The sequence below is a fragment of the Podarcis cretensis genome (assembly GCF_951804945.1).
Source record: "Podarcis cretensis genome assembly, chromosome: 8".
NCBI lineage: Eukaryota > Metazoa > Chordata > Lepidosauria > Squamata > Lacertidae > Podarcis > Podarcis cretensis.
The window spans coordinates 49,856,559-49,877,323 of record NC_137177.1 but is presented as its reverse complement, the minus strand read 5'-3'; the positions used below and the strand labels follow the sequence as shown (position 1 = coordinate 49,877,323).

Here is a 20,765-nt window from a genome sequence, read left to right as displayed (position 1 = left end):
GGTTCTCTGTAACCTCACTTCTCACAATGAGGGAACTGCCAGAAGGCCCTCGGCGCTGCATCTCAATGTCCAGGCTGAACGATGGGGGTGGAGACGCTCCTTCAGGTATACAGGACCGAGGCAGTTTTGTATCATATTGTATATGACAGATGGCCATCCAAAGGGAGTCCACCACCTCTCGTATGAGTCTGTTCCACTGTCAAACAGCTCTTACTGCCAGAAAGTCAGGATCTCCATTCTTATATCTTGAATTCATTAGTAATTTGAAAACATTGAATCCATTATTTTCAAGCCAACAAACCCAAGTTATCATGCAGAAACTTAACTTTCTTACTGTGCTTATGTAGGAAGACATGGTTTACTATTAACACACCCTAGTATGTATAAGGTTTTTACAGATACTTGAATGTTTACTCAAGAGTGTTAGTTGGAACAAACAAAGCTAACACTGGAATGTGCTATACTGTTCCAACCAAATACATACTAGGCACATGAAAAGGCGCAGAAGAAAAGCAGTACATCAATGGAAGCTTTTAAAACCTAAGGGGATTAACCTTTACCCCATCTTATGATATGCTGAACAGACTAACAACCTCAAAATTTTCATTCTAGAAATTCCTAGCCCTTGACACATTTTTATAGTTCTTCTCTGCACCATGCACAATTATTTTTACTCAGCTGTGAATATTGGAAGTACCCTACCTAGTATTACAACTGAGTCTTCACTGCTACTGTGTATAGAAGCCAATTGTTTGAAAAATCATTTTAAATTCTGTAAAAAAAAAAATCTAGCAATAACAGCTGGGATAAAAAATGGAAACAAAGTAAGAGGGAAATGGAGAAGCAGCATGGATTAGGTGCTATAATTAATTATTATTATTATTATTATTATTATTATTATTATTACACCACCCATCTGGCTGGGTTTCCCCAGCCACTCTGGGCAGCTCCCAACAGAATATTAAAAACACAATAAAACATCAAACATTAAAAACTTCCCTAAACAGGGCTGCCTTCAGGTGTCTTCTAAAAGTCAGATAGTGTTTGTTTCTTTGACATGTGATGGGAAGGCGTTCCACAGGGCGGGCACCACTACTGAGAAGGCCCTCTGTCTGGTTCCCTGTAACCTCACTTCTTTCAGCGAGGGAATCACCAGAAGGCCCACTGGACCTCAGTGTCTGGGCTGAACGATGGGGGCAGAGACGCTCCTTTAGGTATACTGTAGATCTTTCAGGACTGGGGTTATATGGTCTCCTCATATGGTCTCTAGTTATATGCTAGAGCCTTGTTCAGTGAAGCGAGGCCACTAAAAGCCCAAGTCTGCTCCCCCTATGAACAACAAATATGTTCATATTTGGCCCCTACAAAGCCACAAATGCTTTTGTCCAAACCACTGTTTTGCCTTTGGGTTGGGCTAATAACGGAACAGCCAGACAGCAACTCTCAGAGGGATTTCATTTGCCAGTTTTAAACCTGAGAGAACAAGAAGCCCAGTGCCACTTGAAAGCATCTATTAAGCAACCACTAGAACCCTACCCAAGACCCTTTTGCTCTCTAGCAATTCCAGCACACCAGTTTTTCCTTCACCACTATGGATGCTGGAACAGAAGAGAGGCGAAAATTCTCATAAAGACCAGGACAGGTATCCAATGCTACTCAGAGTAGATCCTTGAAGTTAATTGGCACAACAAACTTAGGTTCATTAATTTCAATGGGTGTGCTCCTGAGTAGGATTTAGTTGGATACAACCATAGGTCCTCACCAGATTCTGCAATTTGTGCTTCTCAGCACAGATGCCTATTAATAGCATTTACTACTGCTCAGTCCTTGCCAGGTTACAGTCTCCTGTTCTGTAGTAAACACAGCCTACGTTAACAAGTCTATCAATGTAACTTTCCTGTTATGTCAAGACTTTTAGCTGGCTAATGATGACCATGGATACAGTGGTGTAGCTTTAGTATTTATCTTTAAAACTATTTAAAAAAAAAAAAAATCAACCATAGTGTTACAAGAACTACTATTTGCTGTGGAATTAATTTTTGACTGCTGTTTGTGAAAAGCAATAGTATGCAAAGAAATAAAAACACCAGCAAGCTTGGAGGAATTGCAGGAACAGGTCAGAAAAAGAATAGACCTGTAGCACTTTAAGACTAATAAATTTATTATTGCATAAGCTTTCATAAATAAATCTGCTAAATCTTTAAGGTACTATGGGAGTCTGTTTTTGCTGCAACAGAATAATGGCTCAAAATCTGAAGTTCACACTCTGGATGGAGTTTATTCTGATACAAGATGTTGGTTAGAACTTCAGTCAGTGAACCTTATACCATGCATCTCCCAAAACAGTTGTTTGTTTTTTTTGGCTGATGAGTTTTATAAGTTTCTTGGTCACCTGAACTTCCAGCAATATTTACAAGCAAGTTTCTTTATCTATTTCCATCAGCTAGGCTTTTTACTTTTTAAAGAAACAAGGGGTTGTAGGCAATGCTAGTTCTACTCAGAGGAGACCTACTCAAATTAATAGATATTAGTTCCATTAATTTCAATGAGTCTACTCCAAATAGAAAGTAAGGAATCTATGTGGGACAGAAAACTGATCCCAACTGTCCTTAAGTATTTATTGACCCCAGAGAAATCCAGCGCCCACAGGACAATACAACTCAGTTACAAACTAGATTCAACCAAAACAGCAGAGGCAAGATCTATAGACCTCTCAAATGTAATCATTCTTAACACACCCTGTAAGCAATTTAGAATATAGGAGAGCTACAATATGCTAGCTACAGCCTGCAATGAATTCAGTTCGATATACCAAATATGTCAAAGTTGACTAAGAGGATAAACAAGATCAAGAAAATGTTAGTACTCACTCTCTCTTGACTTCAACTATTATAATTAAGGAAAATTCGTTAAGTACTTGCCTGGGAGCTACAATTTATAAATAATTACAAGAATGAACAGATCTTTCTTTTTCTTTTTCTATTAAGTTTTCTTCTTTAAATTTCCCCGGAGACCCCCAAAAATACATTATGAAAACTTGTATTCCTGTACATACTGTATATAACAGTATACATATACATATACAGATCTTTGTTTCTATGGGTCTTTGCAAGTACCCATCACCCCTGCTAATGAACATAAATATTCTGTATAAAAGTAATGAAGATGTTACAACTCTTCTAAAATTTTCAGAGTTTAAACTTTACAAGTAAGAAGAGATTACTCTGATTTCTGGTGTTACTGCAGGGGAGAAGGAAGCCTGCCATCCACCTTGTAAGGCAGCTGTCATACTCCTTACCAGATTTGAAATCAGTAACTTTTATTATCTCAAGACTTGACTAATACAAAAGCTGCTGCATGGACTCAGAAAACCGTTTAGTTAAATGATTGATCGTGAAAATAATTCATGTATATTCAGAATCCTGTGTTTTATTACAATTCTTATTTAAAAGCACCTAAAATTCTAGACACTGTACAAAAATCAAAAGGCATAGGCTCTGCCTATAGGTTTATAATTAACAGACATGATAACAAAAATCATTGGAAGAGAGGAGAAAAATAAGCAAATTTAGAAACAATTCATACATACAGTTTTAGAATTGTCATAATGATTAGGTAGAATGTTCCCTAAAGGAGACAGTTCTAAGACAGGAGGAGCCAAGTTATACCGTACTTGGCCCCAGCCAATTGGCTGTGTCACTTTTCACTTGCTGGGTGCAGGTGAAATGGCTGCTAATGAAGACAGTACAATGAAGAAACAGTAAAGTGTAAGAATATTATAATGTTTGCTAATTGAGAACAGTCTAGCCCAGATTTTCCTAACTGGGGGCTATATGGCCCACTGGGACTCCCCAGGATATTTCAGGGGGGCCACAGGTGAAGATCACATAAATGGGGCCACAGCATGAGGCTAGGGGGCCACAAAGGAAAGTGAGAAGTGAAGGGGGGGAATCATTTTAAAAATCTGATTGGCTGGCTATCTGCTTGGCCAATCACAAGCGGGTATGTGGGTGCCCCACCAGGGCCTAATGCTCCTTTTTGCCACGTGTGTGTCCTGGTTTGTTTCCAGTGGGAGAGGACGATCACTGAGGCTCCCATTTAGACCAGTAGAGCCCGTGATCCAGAACCCCCAGGTCAGAAAACTGCAGTGGTGGAGTGGCAATGGGTAAGACTGGGGTGGATTTCACCCTGCTGCCAGTGCTGGGCCCAGTGGCAGCTTGGGCCTGACTCTGCAAGGTGCAGGGTGAAATCCACCCCAGTGCCTAGCCGAGCGGGGTCATCTGGTGCTACTGACTTGCATCTAGTAAATAACTAAGCATCTACTCAGAAGAAAGCCACACTGAGTTCAGTGGGCCTTACTCCCAGGTAAGGGTGTGGAGGATTATAGTGTGCTATCATCCAGGGCCCCTCTGGATAACAAGATCTTTTTGCACCAGGTCAATGAGGACCACTTGCTTTTTAAAATTCTCCCATACTGTATATACAGCACTCCTTGTGTTCCTTTTGAACTGTATCTATAGGTTTCCCCCTCTGTGTCAAATAACTGGGGTCAAATAAGTGTTTATTTTTGTAATACATGGAAGATGGATCTCCCTTGGGATGTTCTGGACTCTCCTTCTTTAGAGGTTTCTAAACAGAGGATGGATGGCCATCTGTCATGGATGCTTTAGCGGAGATTCCTACATTGCATGGAGTTGCACTAGAAAGATGACCCTGGGGTCCCTTCCAGCTCTATGATTCTATGTTATTCTCCTTCAACAATATTTCATTATGTTCCTATCATTTTATGTAATTGTATTTTGTAAAAAATTATAACTAAAACGTGTTCTATTCACAATCAAAACATTTAAATAGCTACCTTTCTACCAGTAGGATTTGTGGGGGGGGGGGCAGAACATCATATTTGTAGTGGTTTTTTAAAAAAAAAACTTATTGTGGGGGCACAGGAAGGAAACAAGATTGGAAGGGGACCACATTCGGAAAACGCTGGTCTAGCCAACAAGAATTGAAAAATAACTGCTTAGACTACAACAGGTTTAAAATAAAATAAAGACCTCTGCCATTTATAATCATTGGTTATAAATCAGCACACTTTTAAAAAGAAAAAAGTAAGAGAACATTCTAAAATGCCTCAAAATAAGCAAATAAAGTTATTCACCAGAAAAGAAGAGACTGAGGAGATATGATAGCCATTTTCAAATATCTAATGGGCTGTCTCATGGAAGATGGAGCAAGCTTGTTTTCTCCTGTTCCAGAAGCTAGGACCCAGTCCAATGGATTCAAGTTACAAGAAAGGAGATCTGAACTAAACATCAGGAAGAGCTGTTTGACAGTGGAAAGGACTCCTTCAAAAGGAGGTGGACTCTCCTTCATTGGAGGCTTTTAAGCAGTGGTTGGGTGGTCATCTGTCATGGATGCTTTAGTTGAGATTCCTGCACTGCAGGGGGTTCGACTAGATGACCCTCAGAGTCACTTCCAACTCTACAATTCTATGATTCTAAGACCTATGCAAAAGACCAACGAAAGTAATTACTCTAGAATGACAATGGTAGATTTCAAACCACCACTACAATAACCATGACTGAATCAGCAAGAACCAATGAAGTTACTAGGAACTGTTGCCACTGCATAAGAGTAAAACACACACACACACACACACACACACACACAGAGCTGACACATATACCAAGGCAGCAATTCTACGAGACACGGTGGGACTTACTGCGGAGTAAGCATGCAGAAGATCACACTAAGTTTCCTGGGTACAGTAAATTAATACACTGCAGGCATATAGCATTTAATAATAATAATAATAATAATAATAATAATAATAATAATATCTATCCAAGAACACCAAGTGTAAAGCATAGTACTATACACATAGTTTAGTTTACTTTCTACTATTACAGACAAGGCAAACACATTCCAATCAAAGCAATTTCTTGTCTTGGCTTACTGCCACATCTCTTTTGACCCTTATCAGGAGCCTGCAACCCTCCTGCTATAATAAGTACAAAGATTTGACTCCACAAAAACAACAAGTGAATTGCCAAGATCTTTTAGAAACTGCACTCAATTTGCCACAGCAAGGGTGAAATATAAATATGCAAAGGAAAAAACCACAAATACCACACTATTTTAGATTGTGATGTTCACAACTCTCAGATAACTCAAGGAAACCTCTCCTTGGTGAAGATTCAGCTATGACAGAATCAGTGACGGTAGCGTAAAATGTTTTATCTTAGTTTAGTTTAGGAAGTCATCTTTAATGGGTAGATCAATTAGCTAAAGCATTAGATGATTAATTGGTAGGAGGTTCTTTTAATTTGTTCATTATTTAAAGCAACTTTTTCTGATGTGTTACTATAAAAACAGCAAGGATAAAAAATGAAAGTAAATAACAAGGCTCTTTATGAAGGGTTGGTAATATGTAAATTTAAGTCACTGAAAATAAGTCATGAGATAACAGATTCATATGCTTCCAATGCTGCTAAGTTATCTTTGATGACCAAGTTCACTTTATTTTGAGTGACCGCTCTGCAGTTTTGAGCCACAGTAGGTTGTATCCAATGTTGCTTCTACTCTTTGGTAAAACCAATAACACTGGGACAGTAGTGCTAAATAGCACCAAGCATTAAGGTCTGGTGTAGAGTCTCTGTTCATGATCCCAACCAGTGCTATTTTCCTAGAAAAAGAGGTGCCAAAACTCACCATGAACACCTCTCCTTTTCTCTTGGAATGACAATGGTGCTCACCAGAGAGCTGCCGGAACTGAGTTCCTGTGAGTTCCCCCTGGAAAAAAGCCCTGGTGGGTTGTGGGTTCGAGCCCCATGCTGAACAAAAGATTCCTGTATTGCAGGAGGTTAGACTAGATGACCCTCAGGGTCCCTTCCAACTCTACATTCTATGATTTATGGAACCCTTCTCAATTGAGATAATAGAATTGTAGAGATACAACAATCTTTCATATCAGCTACTTTGAAACAGCAGGTAAAAACATACCCATTTGTCCAAGTCTTTGGAATTTGATGTTTGTGTTAGTTGTACTTGAAGTTTAGTGTTGTTTTTAGAATGGTTTTGTCTTGCATAATTTTCCTATATTCATGTTTATACTTTATTTTGTGTTGCAAGCTGCCCCGAGCTCTGCTCTGGAAGAAGGTGGATATTAAAACTCTGAAATAAATAAATACCTATTTTGTCATAGTAAAGAACAAACCTACAGTGGTGCCTCGCAAGACGAAATTAATTCGTTCTGCGAGTTTTTTCGTCTAGCGAATTTTTTCGTCTTGCGAAGCACGGCTATTAGCGGCTTAGCGGCTATTAGCAGCTTAGCGGCAAGACGTTTTCGTCTTGCGAAGCAAGCCCATAGGGAAATTCGTCTTGCGAAGCACCTCAAAAACGGAAAACTCTTTCGTCTAGCGAGTTTTCCGTCTTGCAAGGCATTCGTCTTGCGGGGCACCACTGTATTCTTTAGTTTCTGAATAGGTATATAAAAATGTTAACATATTAGCTAGAGTTAGATAGTGTACACTAATCCACTGCCAATTTCACTACTTTGAGCTGCAGTTCTATACTTACTTTCTTGGGAGTAAAGTAAGCTCAATTGAACATGATGGGACTTACTTTCAATGGGAAATGTATATGATTGTATTATACTGTTAAAGAGATGTCTGTTGGGTCTGGGAAGAGGAGAGACAGGATTAGTATTTACCACTGTCCTGTCCAAAACTAGTTTTTCACAAGAAATCATTCTCATCTGAGCATTTTCAGAATGTTCAATCCTTTCTTTTCTATCCTTGACTAACTTTTTTGTTTATACATTGAACAAAAATTGAAAACAAAATAAGCACTGGTTATAATCAAAGGCTTTAGATAATTTTCCTAATCTAAATTTTACACAGACTTTTGACATATTTTGACAACAAAAGTCAGTATTACTAACTAGGCCATATTTTCAGTAATTTTCTTCTATCCCCCTCAATCATATGCCTCTAGTTTATTACCAAAAAGCGGGAGAGCACAAACAAGAACTGCATCTGCTGTCCCTGGGCCCCAGCGTTCTTCCACAATCTAACAATTGCTGTGTTCACTGTCATCCACACAGAAATGAATCTTCAAGGCCAGCCCTGGCTAAAGGAGCAGTTGACACATCCAACACGCTACAAGCTCCAAATATTGACAAGGCCAAGGGAAGCCCAACTATAGTTCCTACTTCTCATACTAGAAAACAGGAGAAATCCCATCCTGCTGAGGAAGCCAAGGAAGGCTTAATAAACACTTCATTCAAAGACTTGTCATGCTTCTTTTCCCTTCAATTCAAAAGTCAATCAATAACTCACACAGCTGCTGCATTTCTCTGAAAGCAGAGATTATTAGAACTTTTGTAATCCCACTCAGACAACCTCACCAACTGCCCATACCCTTGCACATATTTTAAGAACCACAGACCTGCCCTTTTGCGAAAATGGAACAAAAAAGTGTCAAATCACATGTTGAAAATCCACAATTTAAGTGAACATTTAAGTGGACAAAACCCCATCGTATAAATATAACAGTAAGGCCTATAGGAATACAAGTGGGCCATTGGCTGCCCTGGCTCCATATTTTCATTACACTGATTTATTTTAGCCTTGGGGGCCCATTCAGATATTAGTCTAACAGTGCAAGAAATGCTGTGAAGAAATATACTAAGTAAACCTGAAACATTGGTCTGAATACCCAACAAACCTATTTGTCGCTCTAGATTTCACAAGACCATTGGAGAGTCTGACCTATTTTCCTTGGGGGCATGAATGGAAATAACTCCTGCATTTTGTGCAGAAAATGAGAAACTGAGTTGAATCAACACTTTGTTTCGGGAGTTTATAATGTTTGCTTTGAGGCAACTGCAATATTTTTACATTTTTTAAAAGTCGTGTTCTAGTTGTACAAGCTGAACTTTAACATAATATCTTTTTCTCATACCATGTTAAAACAACCTGCTGGATTTCCATAAGTACACTGCTGTTTTCCTTTGAATTATCTCTTTGTGTCTCTTGTGTGATAGGTGTAAAGGAGGGAGGGCAGTGTGGCAAGCTAGTTGACCCTGGCCATTATTTTGAGGGCAAAATATTTTACAGGGTTGCTAGCCTTACTTCAATGTTTGCTTCTTGTTTTCTCCCTGTTGGAGCTCCTTCAGAAGATGAACCAAGGATCAAGGTGAAGTGAGGGAAAAAGAAAAAATCTACCATTTCTCTCTCTTTCCTCCTAGGAGGCCAACATACACTACTTCCCCACTTAACTCCTGCATTTTCAGGCCAACTCTCTGTGGCATTCTACACTGGGCCCAATACCATAGCTGGCTGCGACAGACTCATGATCATTTGTTTTTCACAATTTGTTCATCTACAGAAGTAGGAACAAGGAGAGGCAGCATCAACCTACATTCAGCCATGGAACTCTTCAAGCATCTTTGGGGCAGTTGAAAGGATAAAATGGAGGGGGGAGGGCCATGTAGGGTGCCTTGAGCTCCTTGAAAGAAAGGTAGGATAGAAACATAACAAGCTAATAAACAGACCTATTGATGGCAGGAAGGAACGGAAGCAGATGGGAAATTCAGAAGAATAAAAGTGAGAACGGGGCCCTATTTAGAAACTCACTCTCGGTTCAACGAAACATGAGGGTTTTGGACCTTACTTGTGAACCGCCACCGCCGCCAAAAAGAAAGATGCTAATCTGGCAATTGATAGACAGCGAATGAAAGTAGGGGGCACTGCCTCTGAGCACGTGTAGAGCGCAGCCCCGCCCCCACCCGAAAAGTGACCTTATTAACGGCGACTGCGCCCCTTCCTCACCTTGGTCGAGCGGGGGGGGGGCAGCCCCTCGCCGTCCCTCCCCAGCGGCCTCCTTCTCGCACACGACCCACAGGGTCGGGACAAATTCCTGAGAAACAACGGTGATCGAGCGAGCGAGGAGGCCGCTCCGGAGTCCAGAGTCGTCGATGCAACGCGGCGGCGCTCTTTTCCTCCCACCGCCCCCCCCCCCGAGGCCCACCAGAGACTCACCCTTGGAGTAGAGGGACTTAGGGGACTCGAGGTCGAGGTCGGCGCTGAGGAGAGAGATGAAGTCCGAGGGCATCGCAGCTCCGCGGCCCGGCCGGGGGGAGGTGGCGGCGGTGGGGGGGGCGGGACGGGGGGGCGGCGGTGGGGGGCACGGACGGATGGACGCCGCAACGGTTGCTGACCACAGGCAAGGGGAGCGGAGGGGGCTGTGCTGCGGCGGCGAGAGGCGGGACCAGGGACAGAGGAGGCGCGGGCCGGGCTCTTATTCAGCCACCGCCGCTCCTGACAGGAATTCGGTGCCTGTCGCCCAGCAGGACCGCCCCCTCTCCGTTGACATTGCGCATGCGTCGCCCGGCTCTCGAGCCACGGCAACGGTGAAAAAGAGAGAGGAAAACACAAAAACCAACGGGAAAAGGAGGCGCATGCGCAAGGCCTCAGACCGCGGGCGGGGGGGGAGACGGCGGGGCAGCGGCAACAGGCGACGCAAAATGGACGTTGTGCGCGTTTGCGCCGTGCTCGGCAAACAAGTGCCCTCAAGCCTTCGACGCATGCGAGCCTCTCGCGTAAACGAACCAGAGGCGGCTTTAATGCGCATGTGCCAGTTCTTGTATGGACAGGGGCTTCGCGCAGTCGAATCGAGGGTGGTTTCTGCGCCTGCGCTACAGGGGATATTCGCGAGAGAGAGGCGTCTTTGTCAGAGTGGAGGGAGGTGGCTGTTCAGCTTCCATTTCAGCTCGGGGGAAGAGCAAAGAAGAGTCAAGGCAATCTCTTTGTAAGAGGAGCTGTAGGCTGTGCCGTCGTCGCCGGCTTTTTTTTTTTGTAATTGCTACTTTTGTTTTAACTGACGTGCTTGATCACTGGTGCGTTGTATTTATTTCGCATCTACTGACCAAAAAATGGGGACAGAAATATTTAAGGAGAGGAAGAATTAAGAGGTCCACTTCTGCGTCAGTTTTCAGAAGGGTATTGCCCTTTTCCAGGCTGCAGGGGGAAAACAGCTACGCCACCGCCAAACACCGAATGTCCTGTGTTCCCTTTGACTTTAAGCACCCTTGCCTTGAGTGGTTTTATATCACATTTATTATGGCAGAAGCTTTTGCAGCCTGTGCTGTCTGACCATTTGTGCTCCACTAGTCCATCTATCTTTAAGGCGCCACAAGGCTGTTTTCGGTGAAGGAAGGTTGCTCTGTGGCAGGCAGCGCCACCTTTGCATGCACAAGGACAGAGGCTGAAGTCCTAGTTAAAAAATCATAATTAAGTAGCAAACTACTGGGAACGTCCACTCCCGTTGGAAACCACGGAGATCTGTTGGTTCACTGGGCTTAAATGGCCTTATAGTGCAATGTGTTCATAGAGTGGCTTCTGCCTGCCCCTGCCTTCTGAATCTCAGGTCCTTATAATTTATTTTAAAAACCAAAAAAAAACCCTGGGGCTTCATCCTCTGCCATTGTGTATGCAAAGGTGTACCCTATAAGGAAACATGGAGACTATAAAATGATAGGAGGTGAAGTGCAAGCACTAGAGGGAAAAGGTGCAGAGGCCCCACTCTCAATAGGCAAGTTCTTGAGAATCAGAATGTACAATTATGAGTTTTCTGTTCCCTCTTGTACCACGGAAGCCATAGGATAAATAAGGGGGGCTCTTCCAATTAGTTCACAGTGGGGAAAGCCAGGTGTATCTCCTCAGTATGTTGCCTACGTAAAGGAGTAATAGTAACATATTGATTACATAATAGCTTACCCTGCCCTTGAGTGGACTACAGTCAAAGATCAGAATACTGTACAATAAAACACGTGAACCTATAACCTAAAATAACTTGGAGAAGGCAGCAAAAGCAATAAAACAAAAGCATAAAACCATCAGCAGACATAAAATAGACTAACATTAAAAGGTCATGGAAAACAAAAAGGTATTTGGTGCTAAACTGACATCCAGATGACTCACAGGTGAGCCTCTCTGGAGAGACCTTCAGCAACTAAGGCTCCACCACTGAGAAGGCCCTTTCCTCAAGAGCCACCCATCATACCGCAGCAGAGAGAACCTGGAGAATGGCCTTCACTAAAGGTCTTTATGTATAGAGAGGCCCAACTGGAGACAGGTGATACTTTGAAAAATGCAGGCAAGCCATCAAGAAGGTGGAAGTTGTCATACTGGGTTTGAGTAATACTTCATGCAGGTAAACAACATGACAGTTGTTGACTCCATATTCCACCATCACCAGTGATTGTTTTATGTTTTTGACCCTGTTCTACATGTCTGAATCTTCTGAATTTCTGTTTTATTTTCTCTTTATATGCTTTCTGTATTTTTATATTTCAGATTAACTGGTTTCAGGTTGTGGTTTTGTTTTAAAATATTGCTTGTTTTAGACAGTAAACTGCTCAAAGATTTTTGAAATGATAAGCAGTATGTAAATTCTTTTAAAAGAAATAAGAATAGTGCAAACACTGAAAAACAACCGTATACTATCGTTTACTTTGGTATGCAAGTATTATTAAATCAGGTCCAAACCATCCTATTGGGTCTGGCCAAGAATAGGGATATAGACAGTTTTCCTATCATGAGCACCACCACTTGTCAGGTGAAGGAAGTGGCTTTTGGAGAAAGTGAGGGGGATGTGCATTCCAACTTCCCCCAGGCCGTCAGCTATGCCAGCCCTCGTCTGTTTAAACCGCAGACAGGAGATGACTACAAACCACATACTCTGTATGGTTGAGTCACATGTGCACACACATACTTTCTGTGTGTGACAAGAGGCACCTCCTTTGCCTAATTTCCTGCACTTCTAGTTCAGTTCCAGAGTACAGAAAAAGTTCGTGTGGGTATGCAAACCATCTAAAATGTGAATGTGTTAAGTCTCCTAGCTGTCTTGATTCTTGCCATTCTGGAATCTACTTTTTCCTCACCAAATCCTTGGCCTCAATTACACCCAACACAGCCATGAATCTGCTGCATTCCAGTTAAGTACCACAGGGGAAATATTTCTTCTTATCAGTTGTGAATTTTGCCATTATTCATTTTCTGCAAATGTTCCCATGATTGTAGGAGATAATCAGTTTTCTTCATGCCATTCTTCTCTCCACCCCACTTGTTCTTTTTAAAAGAAACAAATCCAATCTTTCCAATCTGCCTTCATTCAGAAGGCTTTTCATTTTTGTTGCCCTTTTTCTCAGCCTCCTCCGCACTTTGGGAGGCTGCATTTTCCCCCAGCTTTCCTCTTCATCCTCGATCGCTTGTTCTTAAGCTTAGACATACACACAAAAACTGTGTCTGTAACTGAGAGAAAGAAACAAATGCTACAGCACGCACAATAAAACAACTTGATGCCATTCTAACACTGCTGACATTACTTTCTCCTGAAAGCTGTTTAGAGAGTCCATTTTTAATGCCATTTTAATCTTTGTTGTGGAATATTTTACATTGTCTTAGATTAGTGACATTCCCATGTTCCCATGAGGGATGCCAGTCTTGTATGTTTCTAACCCTGCTCCAAACACCCATTTCAACATGCTGATGAGGATCAGGACTGGACTGGACTGTTAGACATCACTTTTTATCATTAAAAACCTCAAGTTATTCTAAACTGTTAAGCAGGTAAGGGAAATGTGCCATACTCAATGGGGCTGATAGTTCAGCAACATCTGGAGGGCCAAAGGTCCCCCACACCTGGTGTAAACAGTACTAAACTAGACGGACCAATGATCTGATTCAGAATAGGAAAAGTTTCCTCTGTTCCATTTTAATTGCTTTTCAAAAACATTACAATCCTATTTGTATAATTATTAGCAATTACATATAAGATAAAACCAAGAGCAACTTGAATGTTTGCCTTATGATGGAAATAGTGCATGCATGTTATACAAAAGGCAGGAAATAATTGGGATGAGCCAATTAACAATTTAAGCCAGTCGTTATTTTAATCAAATTGTGGGGGGAGAAAATAAGCAGGTGTTTCCTTAATATACCACTAGCTGGAGCGAGGCAGTTGATTATTTTCCAATAGTAATTGGAAAATAATGTGCATCTGTCAAGTGCTCTGGTGACCCCAGGCCATGCTGGCACTTCCTGACTTGTTGCTAAGCTTGGCAGGGCCTTTGTTGTGTTGCCGCCTTTTCCCCTCGTGGCATCCTTAGAGGAAGGACAGTGGTGGACCTGTGAGACGAAGCTAACAATGCCTTTGTGCAGAACCCAAAGAGCTGCTGCTATAGTTCTGTGTACAGTGATTTTTTCTTTTTTATAAAAACCCTACATCTATAGAGTTCACCTACTACAGTACTGTGTGTTCTCTATTGCTAGAACTTGACGCGAAGAGTGGGGTGTCAGTTCTTTTGTGATGAGCGGTCAAGAGCCTTCCAGGAATAGAGATGCGTTTACGCAAAATGCTGCTTCCATTTTACGATCCTTAGCAGTCTTTTAACCCTCACTGAGGGAGGAATTAAAGCAGGTGTGGGGACCCTCAGACCAAGGGAATCCAAATTCAGCCTACCAGAACTATTCCCATTTGTCATTATTATTATTCATAGTTGGAAGAGACCACAAGGGCCATCGAGTCCAACCCCCTGCCAAGCAGGAAACACCATCAGAGCACTCCTGACATATGGTTGTCAAGCCTCTGCTTAAAGACCTCAAGCCTCTGCTTAAAGGCCTTCCATATCTGTAAATGGTATATATATATATATATATATATGAAACATATATCTTGCTAATATACAGAATAAAACAAATATTTTTTTAAAAAATACAAAATGGACACTTGTGGCAGAGATGTATTCATCCAGGTGGGAAGGCTTGTCAGAATAAAAATATCACCAGTTTCTGGAAAAGTGCAGATAGTGAGCACCTGTTGCCTCTCAACAAAAATGTTGTTCCACAGAACAGTGGCACCCACACTGAAAGCCCTGCTAGTGTTCTAACTTTGAGGTGCAACATGTGGAAGTGCCTTTACCGTAGGTGTGTCACACTAGCAAGGAAATAATTTATGTAATTAAATTTTGAATCGGTCAAGTACAAAAACTGATGCTAGTGCTATACCTTTCAAGTGCCCAGAAGCGCTTCTCTCTCACTCTCTCCCCCTCCTTCTGTCTTGCCACCCACTTATGCTCCCCCCCCCAAGTCCCTATTTCCCTTCCCTATTTTCCTAGAACAGCTTGGACCAGCTTTCCCAAAACTTGTGCCCTCCCAATGCTTTGGACTACTAAGTCCCAGCCAGCATGGGAGTTGTAGTCCAAAACATGTGGAGGGTATCAGATTTAGAAAGACTGCTGTCATAATTGTATTCCTTAAGGTCCCCAGGATCCTTGGAGCTGCAGGTTGTCTCTTTTTGTTAGGGACCACCTGGTGGGACTTTCACCAGTTGAGCTTAGGCACCCATATCATATCAGGACCTCTGTGTTATCCTGCTTTTCTTAGCATAGCCTTTCCTACCTACAGCTTCTAAGATTTTCTCAAAGGTAGTGGTTTCCATGCCTACACTTCGTCTTCTCCTTTTTGCTCTCCTGGCTTGCCACTGGGCTTACTAACCTTTATCCCTGCTTATAACCCAACTACGGTAATTCTTCCCTAGTTTCACTTTCCTTGCTCTGTAGCCTGTCTGGGGCTTAGAAAAACCCTCAAATAGCTGCATTTTCTTGCTCTCTCTTATTCTATATCCCTGGGACTTTTCTCTGATGTTCCAGTGCATCTAGGTAATGCTCCAGAGCTGCCACCATCCCATCACCTCTGCCCCCCCCCCTGTATATTTATTTCAGCTGGCCTCAGTCCATTATACAGTAGCTGTGGAAATGCATACCATTTTCATAACCAAGGGCAATATTCTCCTTACGACAGCGTTATCAGCTGCCTTTAAACAGTGTTTTATTGAAGCAGGCCTTTAAAAGTTTTGTAATACCATAAAGACGGGTCCCCACCACCACCAGCAACAGTCTTTTAAAGATCTCATTTACTGCTTTTTACACCCCCAGTTGTGGTTTCCTGGTTCCTGGTTCTGACATGGAAAGCATACAGTAAAATCCTTAAGTGGCAACAGAAGCACTAGTCAATATAAAAGCAGGCAGTAAATGAGCCACACTGGGGCCTTTGGCCTCCTCTCTTCCCCACTGACTGGAATTGCTTGCACAAGGCTAGTGCAATATGCCCCTTGCACAAAGAAAGTGCTCTCACAAGCCAGGGAGGGTTTCCTCAGCGGACAGCCTTACTTGGAGGAACGCCTCTTTCCCATACAAACCTGCCCACTCACTAGGATTGTTGGATAAGACCCTCCTGGTCATGCGGTGATTTGAAGAGGTGGTCAGAAGAAGGAACTTCTGTGGGGTAGCCCCCTTCCTGTAGAACCATATCCCATAGCTGTCAACTTTTCCCCTTTCTTGCGAGGAATCCTATTCGGAATAAGGGAATTTCCCTTAAAAACCGGAAAATGTTGACAGCTATGCCATATCCCCTCTGAATAGAGGCCAGCCTCTACATCAGAAGTGAGGAAGCACCAAGCCACGGCCCCTTCCAACTGTGTTCAGCTGGAAGGTGTCCTTGAACTGTGTTAATGCCTCTTGCATACCTGGGTGGAGGATGCCTTAAACCAGTGCTTTTCAACCAGTGTGCCGTGGCACCCTTGAATAATGGTCAGGGGTGCTATGGGCCTCTGTCCCTCTTTCCTTCCCTCCATCCTCTGGTGCCTTCTTGGGTCTCTGCCTCCCAAAGGCTTGTGTGGCTGTTTGTTGCAGCAGCCCTGGCTACAAGCTCCCCAAGTGAATGGTGCCTCTGGGGCTGGTCAGGGGGTGCTTCCCAGGCCTCTGTGGGGCACTGTGAGGAGGCACCTCTCTTTTAGCTCTTGGACCAGGGTTAGCAGCAGTGGCTCCCCAGAGGACTCCCAAGGAGCGAAGAGAGGAGGCTGAGGGAACACTCCACAAGGGAGGGTGTTTGAAAAAGGGTGAGGTGCTGTCAGCTCGGCAGGCAAGGGGTGACATAACTGGGCTCCTGAGCCCCACAGGTTGCCACAGAAAGAATGTAGTTGGTCAAGGGAGCCGTGGACCCAAAAAGGTTGAAACCTCTGCCTTAAAACCATAAGCTCATTGGGACAGGTACTGTCCATTTAACTCTGTGCAGGGTCATGTGAACTACTAACCCTGTATTAAAATAACTTTTATTTTTATTAAACAATCATAGAATTGTAGAGTGTGATGGGACCCTAAGGATCATCTAGTCCAACCCCCTGCAATGCAGGAATATGCAGCTGTCCCATACAGGGATCGAACCTGCAACCTTGGCATTATCAGCACCATGCTCTAACAAACTGAGCTATGTGATATTATTTACAGTGGTACCTCTGGATGCGAACGGGATCTGTTCTGGAGCCCCGTTCGCATCCTGAAGCGAACGTAAGACACGACTGCGCGGTCGCGTCTCGCCACTTCTGTGCATGCGCATAACGTCATTTTGAGCATCTGCGCATGTGCGAGTGACGAAACCCAGAAGTAATGCACTCCGTTACTTCTGGGTCGCCACGGAGTGCAACCCAAAAATATTTAAGCTGAAGCGTATTCATCCCGAGGTATGACTGTACTTAGTAACAATATTTGTATGCCATCCCATAAGGTAAAGTTCTTCCAAGTTCTTGTTCTTGTTCTTGTTGCTGCTGCTGCCGCTGCGGCTGTTTACTTACTGGAGAAACACCTTTGCAAGCATTCATCTTTGCTATAGTCCTGTGAGACTGACAAAGCAAGAGGATGCTGTGGTGTAACACATGATTCAAGGGCTGTGTCCCAAGTTTGTTGCAACAAATTCTGGAATGTACCTCTTGGACTTATTGCTGCCCTCTCTAAAAAAAAATCTCTGCCACCCCAGGAAACTGACCTTGAGTTGCATATGCAGACAAACAATGCTGACACCACAGCCACATAGTTTCAATCCCCTTTTCACAATGGCCCTCTCAAAGTAGGTTAGACAGAGAGTGAGCTTTTTGGTTGAACCAGGATTTGAACCCAGGTCTTCTCACTCTAAAGTTCTACACTCAGTCCTTGTACCATAGTGGCTGTCTTTGAGCCTGAGCATCAAAACAGGGAAATGCCAGGCCTCGCTAGCTCTTCCTAAGATATTTTGCATGAGCTCACACACTTCTTAGTACTTGTGTCTGAGGTTATAGCACCAGCTGTTCCTAGCCATGCCTTACAGATTAGCAATAAATACAAAGTTGAGGTGCACAGGGACCTTTGTCATAGTAAAAAGTGCCCCTGTTTCTCTTAAGGAATCAAGAAAGTTGCCACAGTGCACCCCCCCCCAAAAAAAATGTTGAATACAAACAGACACGTACAGAAGAGTTTGAGGACATTGCCTTTATTAGAAAAAGCTCTGAAGGTTGAGAGAATGCATTCAGGTGACGGAACAGAGAGGAGAGAAATATGTATTTTGGAGGCAGGGGATTAGAGAAGAAGCTGTTTTATATAGTACTCCCTTATTACAGCCTTTGTTGTTCCTGGAAATATTCTGGTATTATAAAATAAGGTGCCAGATTGTCTCAATTAATTCTGCGATTCTTTCAGTTAGGGGTTTTGTTGGTTGTTACATAGCAGCTATGATGGAATATTTCAGAAACCTTGAATAATGTGGAAAAAGAAGGTTTTCAGCTCAACATACCCACTGCCTGTTCTCTCTCTCATTTGTTTGTGACAGTCCCTCTGAACCAACCAAAAATAAAAGCATATTAAAAATTACAGGACTAGCATCATATACAGTAACTTTTGCACTCCAATTACTCACAACTCAGTCCTATCAAGCTGCATTTATTAATCAAATGATGAGACCAGAAATCAAATCTGTTCTACCCCATGACTCTCTGAAGTTTAGCTACAGCCATGTTAAAAATGATGTTTCAAGAACTATCCACATGTGCTTTGTAGGATCTAATATTCAACTACAAAAATGGTCTGAAATCCATGCATATGTCAGTCACTCCACTGTGGATAAAATCACCCCTGAACAGGTAACCTGACTATGAAACTACTTGGTGCTCCACAGGCCATTGGCTACATCTAAATTTTAAACAATGTCAGGGCTTGGAATTTCCCTCCTCTACATATCAGAAAAATGTTCAGTTTTGCTAGCGTGAAAGAGAACACCAACCTGCAATCCTCTCCCTGGTAAGCAATTAGATTGGTGGGGTGTGGAGAGTGACTTTCAGAATATAATAGAATGGGGTGGACCACAGACCCCACTCCCATCAAATGCTATTGCTATAACTACCAAATCTCTTGAGGACATGCAGGGCTATAGCACTCCTTTGCAAGATTGCATTTCTAATTAAAAGCGTAAAGTTGCTGGTTGAAGATCTTTTGCTAAGGCTCCTGCAGTCAGAACCATATTCAACAAATCTGACTTCCAGGGAGATATGCCTTGGACAGCAGTTGTCATGTGCTACAAGTTACTCTTCCTTAAATTTTGTAAAGAAGGGCGTCTTTACACAACTGCCTGCATTTTTGGACTCTTGTTGAGGATAATGTGTGGCTGGGGTAAAGGCACTTCATGGATGAGCTGCTGCACTTTAAAATATACCTGCACCCCATTGCTAAAAGAAAAAAACTGACATTCATGGATACATGTTTTTGATTTGGGTGAGGGTGGGTTTGAATCTAAAGTTTGTCCTAGACAACATTATAGCTGCAAAGATCTTTTATTAAGGGCGACTCGAGCCAGGTTTTGCTCGTTGCTCACCCTCCCCTCCTTTTTTGGTAGCCTTATCCATTGGCGTTTCCTCCTGGCCGCTCTATCTGGCTGGTCTTTAACCCCGCATTAAATTAGCCCAGCAAGAAGCTAGGTGGCCACGTTTCGTGAGCAAAGGCGTCCGTCGAGCCCCCTTGGGTGGCTTGGCGAAGGAGTCTCCGAGGAGGGCATTTCAATGACCCCCCCCCTCTCTCTCAGACTGAAGAGCAGGAACCCCCCCCCCGGGAGTCTCCTTTTACAACCCTCTCCGAGGCACTCGGGCTTGGGAGAGGGTGGGAGCGGCGCTGAGCCAAGGAAACTCGAGGGAGCGGACCTCGTCGGTGGGCCAGGGGCACGGAACGCCCCGCAATTCCCGCGGCCCAGAGCCGTTCCCTCGGGGGCAGTAGCGCGGGGCAGTAGCGCTTCTGACAGCAGGAAGCGCTCTTCTTGGAAAAAACTGTTCCGAGGAAGGGCCGCGGCTGAGGTGTGCACGTAGGCGGTCCCCGGCTCCATCCAGACCGGACTGGGGAAGACTTTCGCCGGTGCCCGGAAGTCTGGAGAAGTTAACCGCTGCTGGTGAGCGTGGACAAGACTGGGTTAGCTGGAACCCAGCAGCCTGACTTTCGGGCGCCGCGAAGCAAAGGCAGGCGCTGCCTTGGTGGAAGGGCTGGAGCCCAGAGGCTCTTTCCGTGGCTTGCTCGCTCCAGCCCTGGGCCGGCTTACCTGGGGGGGCGGCGGCGACGGCTCTCCCTCCAAGGGCGCTCCAAGGCCAGTCGTGCAGCGGCGCAGCGCAGAAGGCGCTCTCGTCGGCCAGCATGGAACGCATGGCGGCCACGTCGTGCCAGGGGCGCCTGCGCGGGTCCAGCCTGCTCGACGGACGGGCAGAAGGGCGTCTCAGCTGCTCGGGGCTCGCGCGCTCCTCTGCTCGGCCGCGTGCGGAGCTGGGGACCATCGGTCTCCCCCGGGGGGAGGAGCTCAGCCGCGTGGCGCCCTTTCCTCCGCCCCGGCAACAGGTATTTATTGCGCAGTCCGGGCCGC

General features: G+C 43.8%; 1 protein-coding gene across 2 annotated transcripts in view; it reads right to left on the bottom strand.

The window, feature by feature from the left end:
* NFAT5 (nuclear factor of activated T cells 5) overlaps positions 1-20,765 on the bottom strand; it is a 66,638-nt gene extending 45,873 nt beyond the window's left edge. The window contains exon 1 of one of the 2 annotated variants that reach the window (XM_079989146.1): positions 20,451-20,765. In XM_079989146.1, the coding sequence (XP_079845272.1) occupies positions 20,451-20,679 (229 nt within the window). In that variant the 5' untranslated portion in view covers positions 20,680-20,765. Of the gene's footprint in view, positions 1-10,043; positions 10,990-20,450 lie in introns of those variants that run through there. The other variant, XM_079989148.1, reaches the window with a different exon arrangement.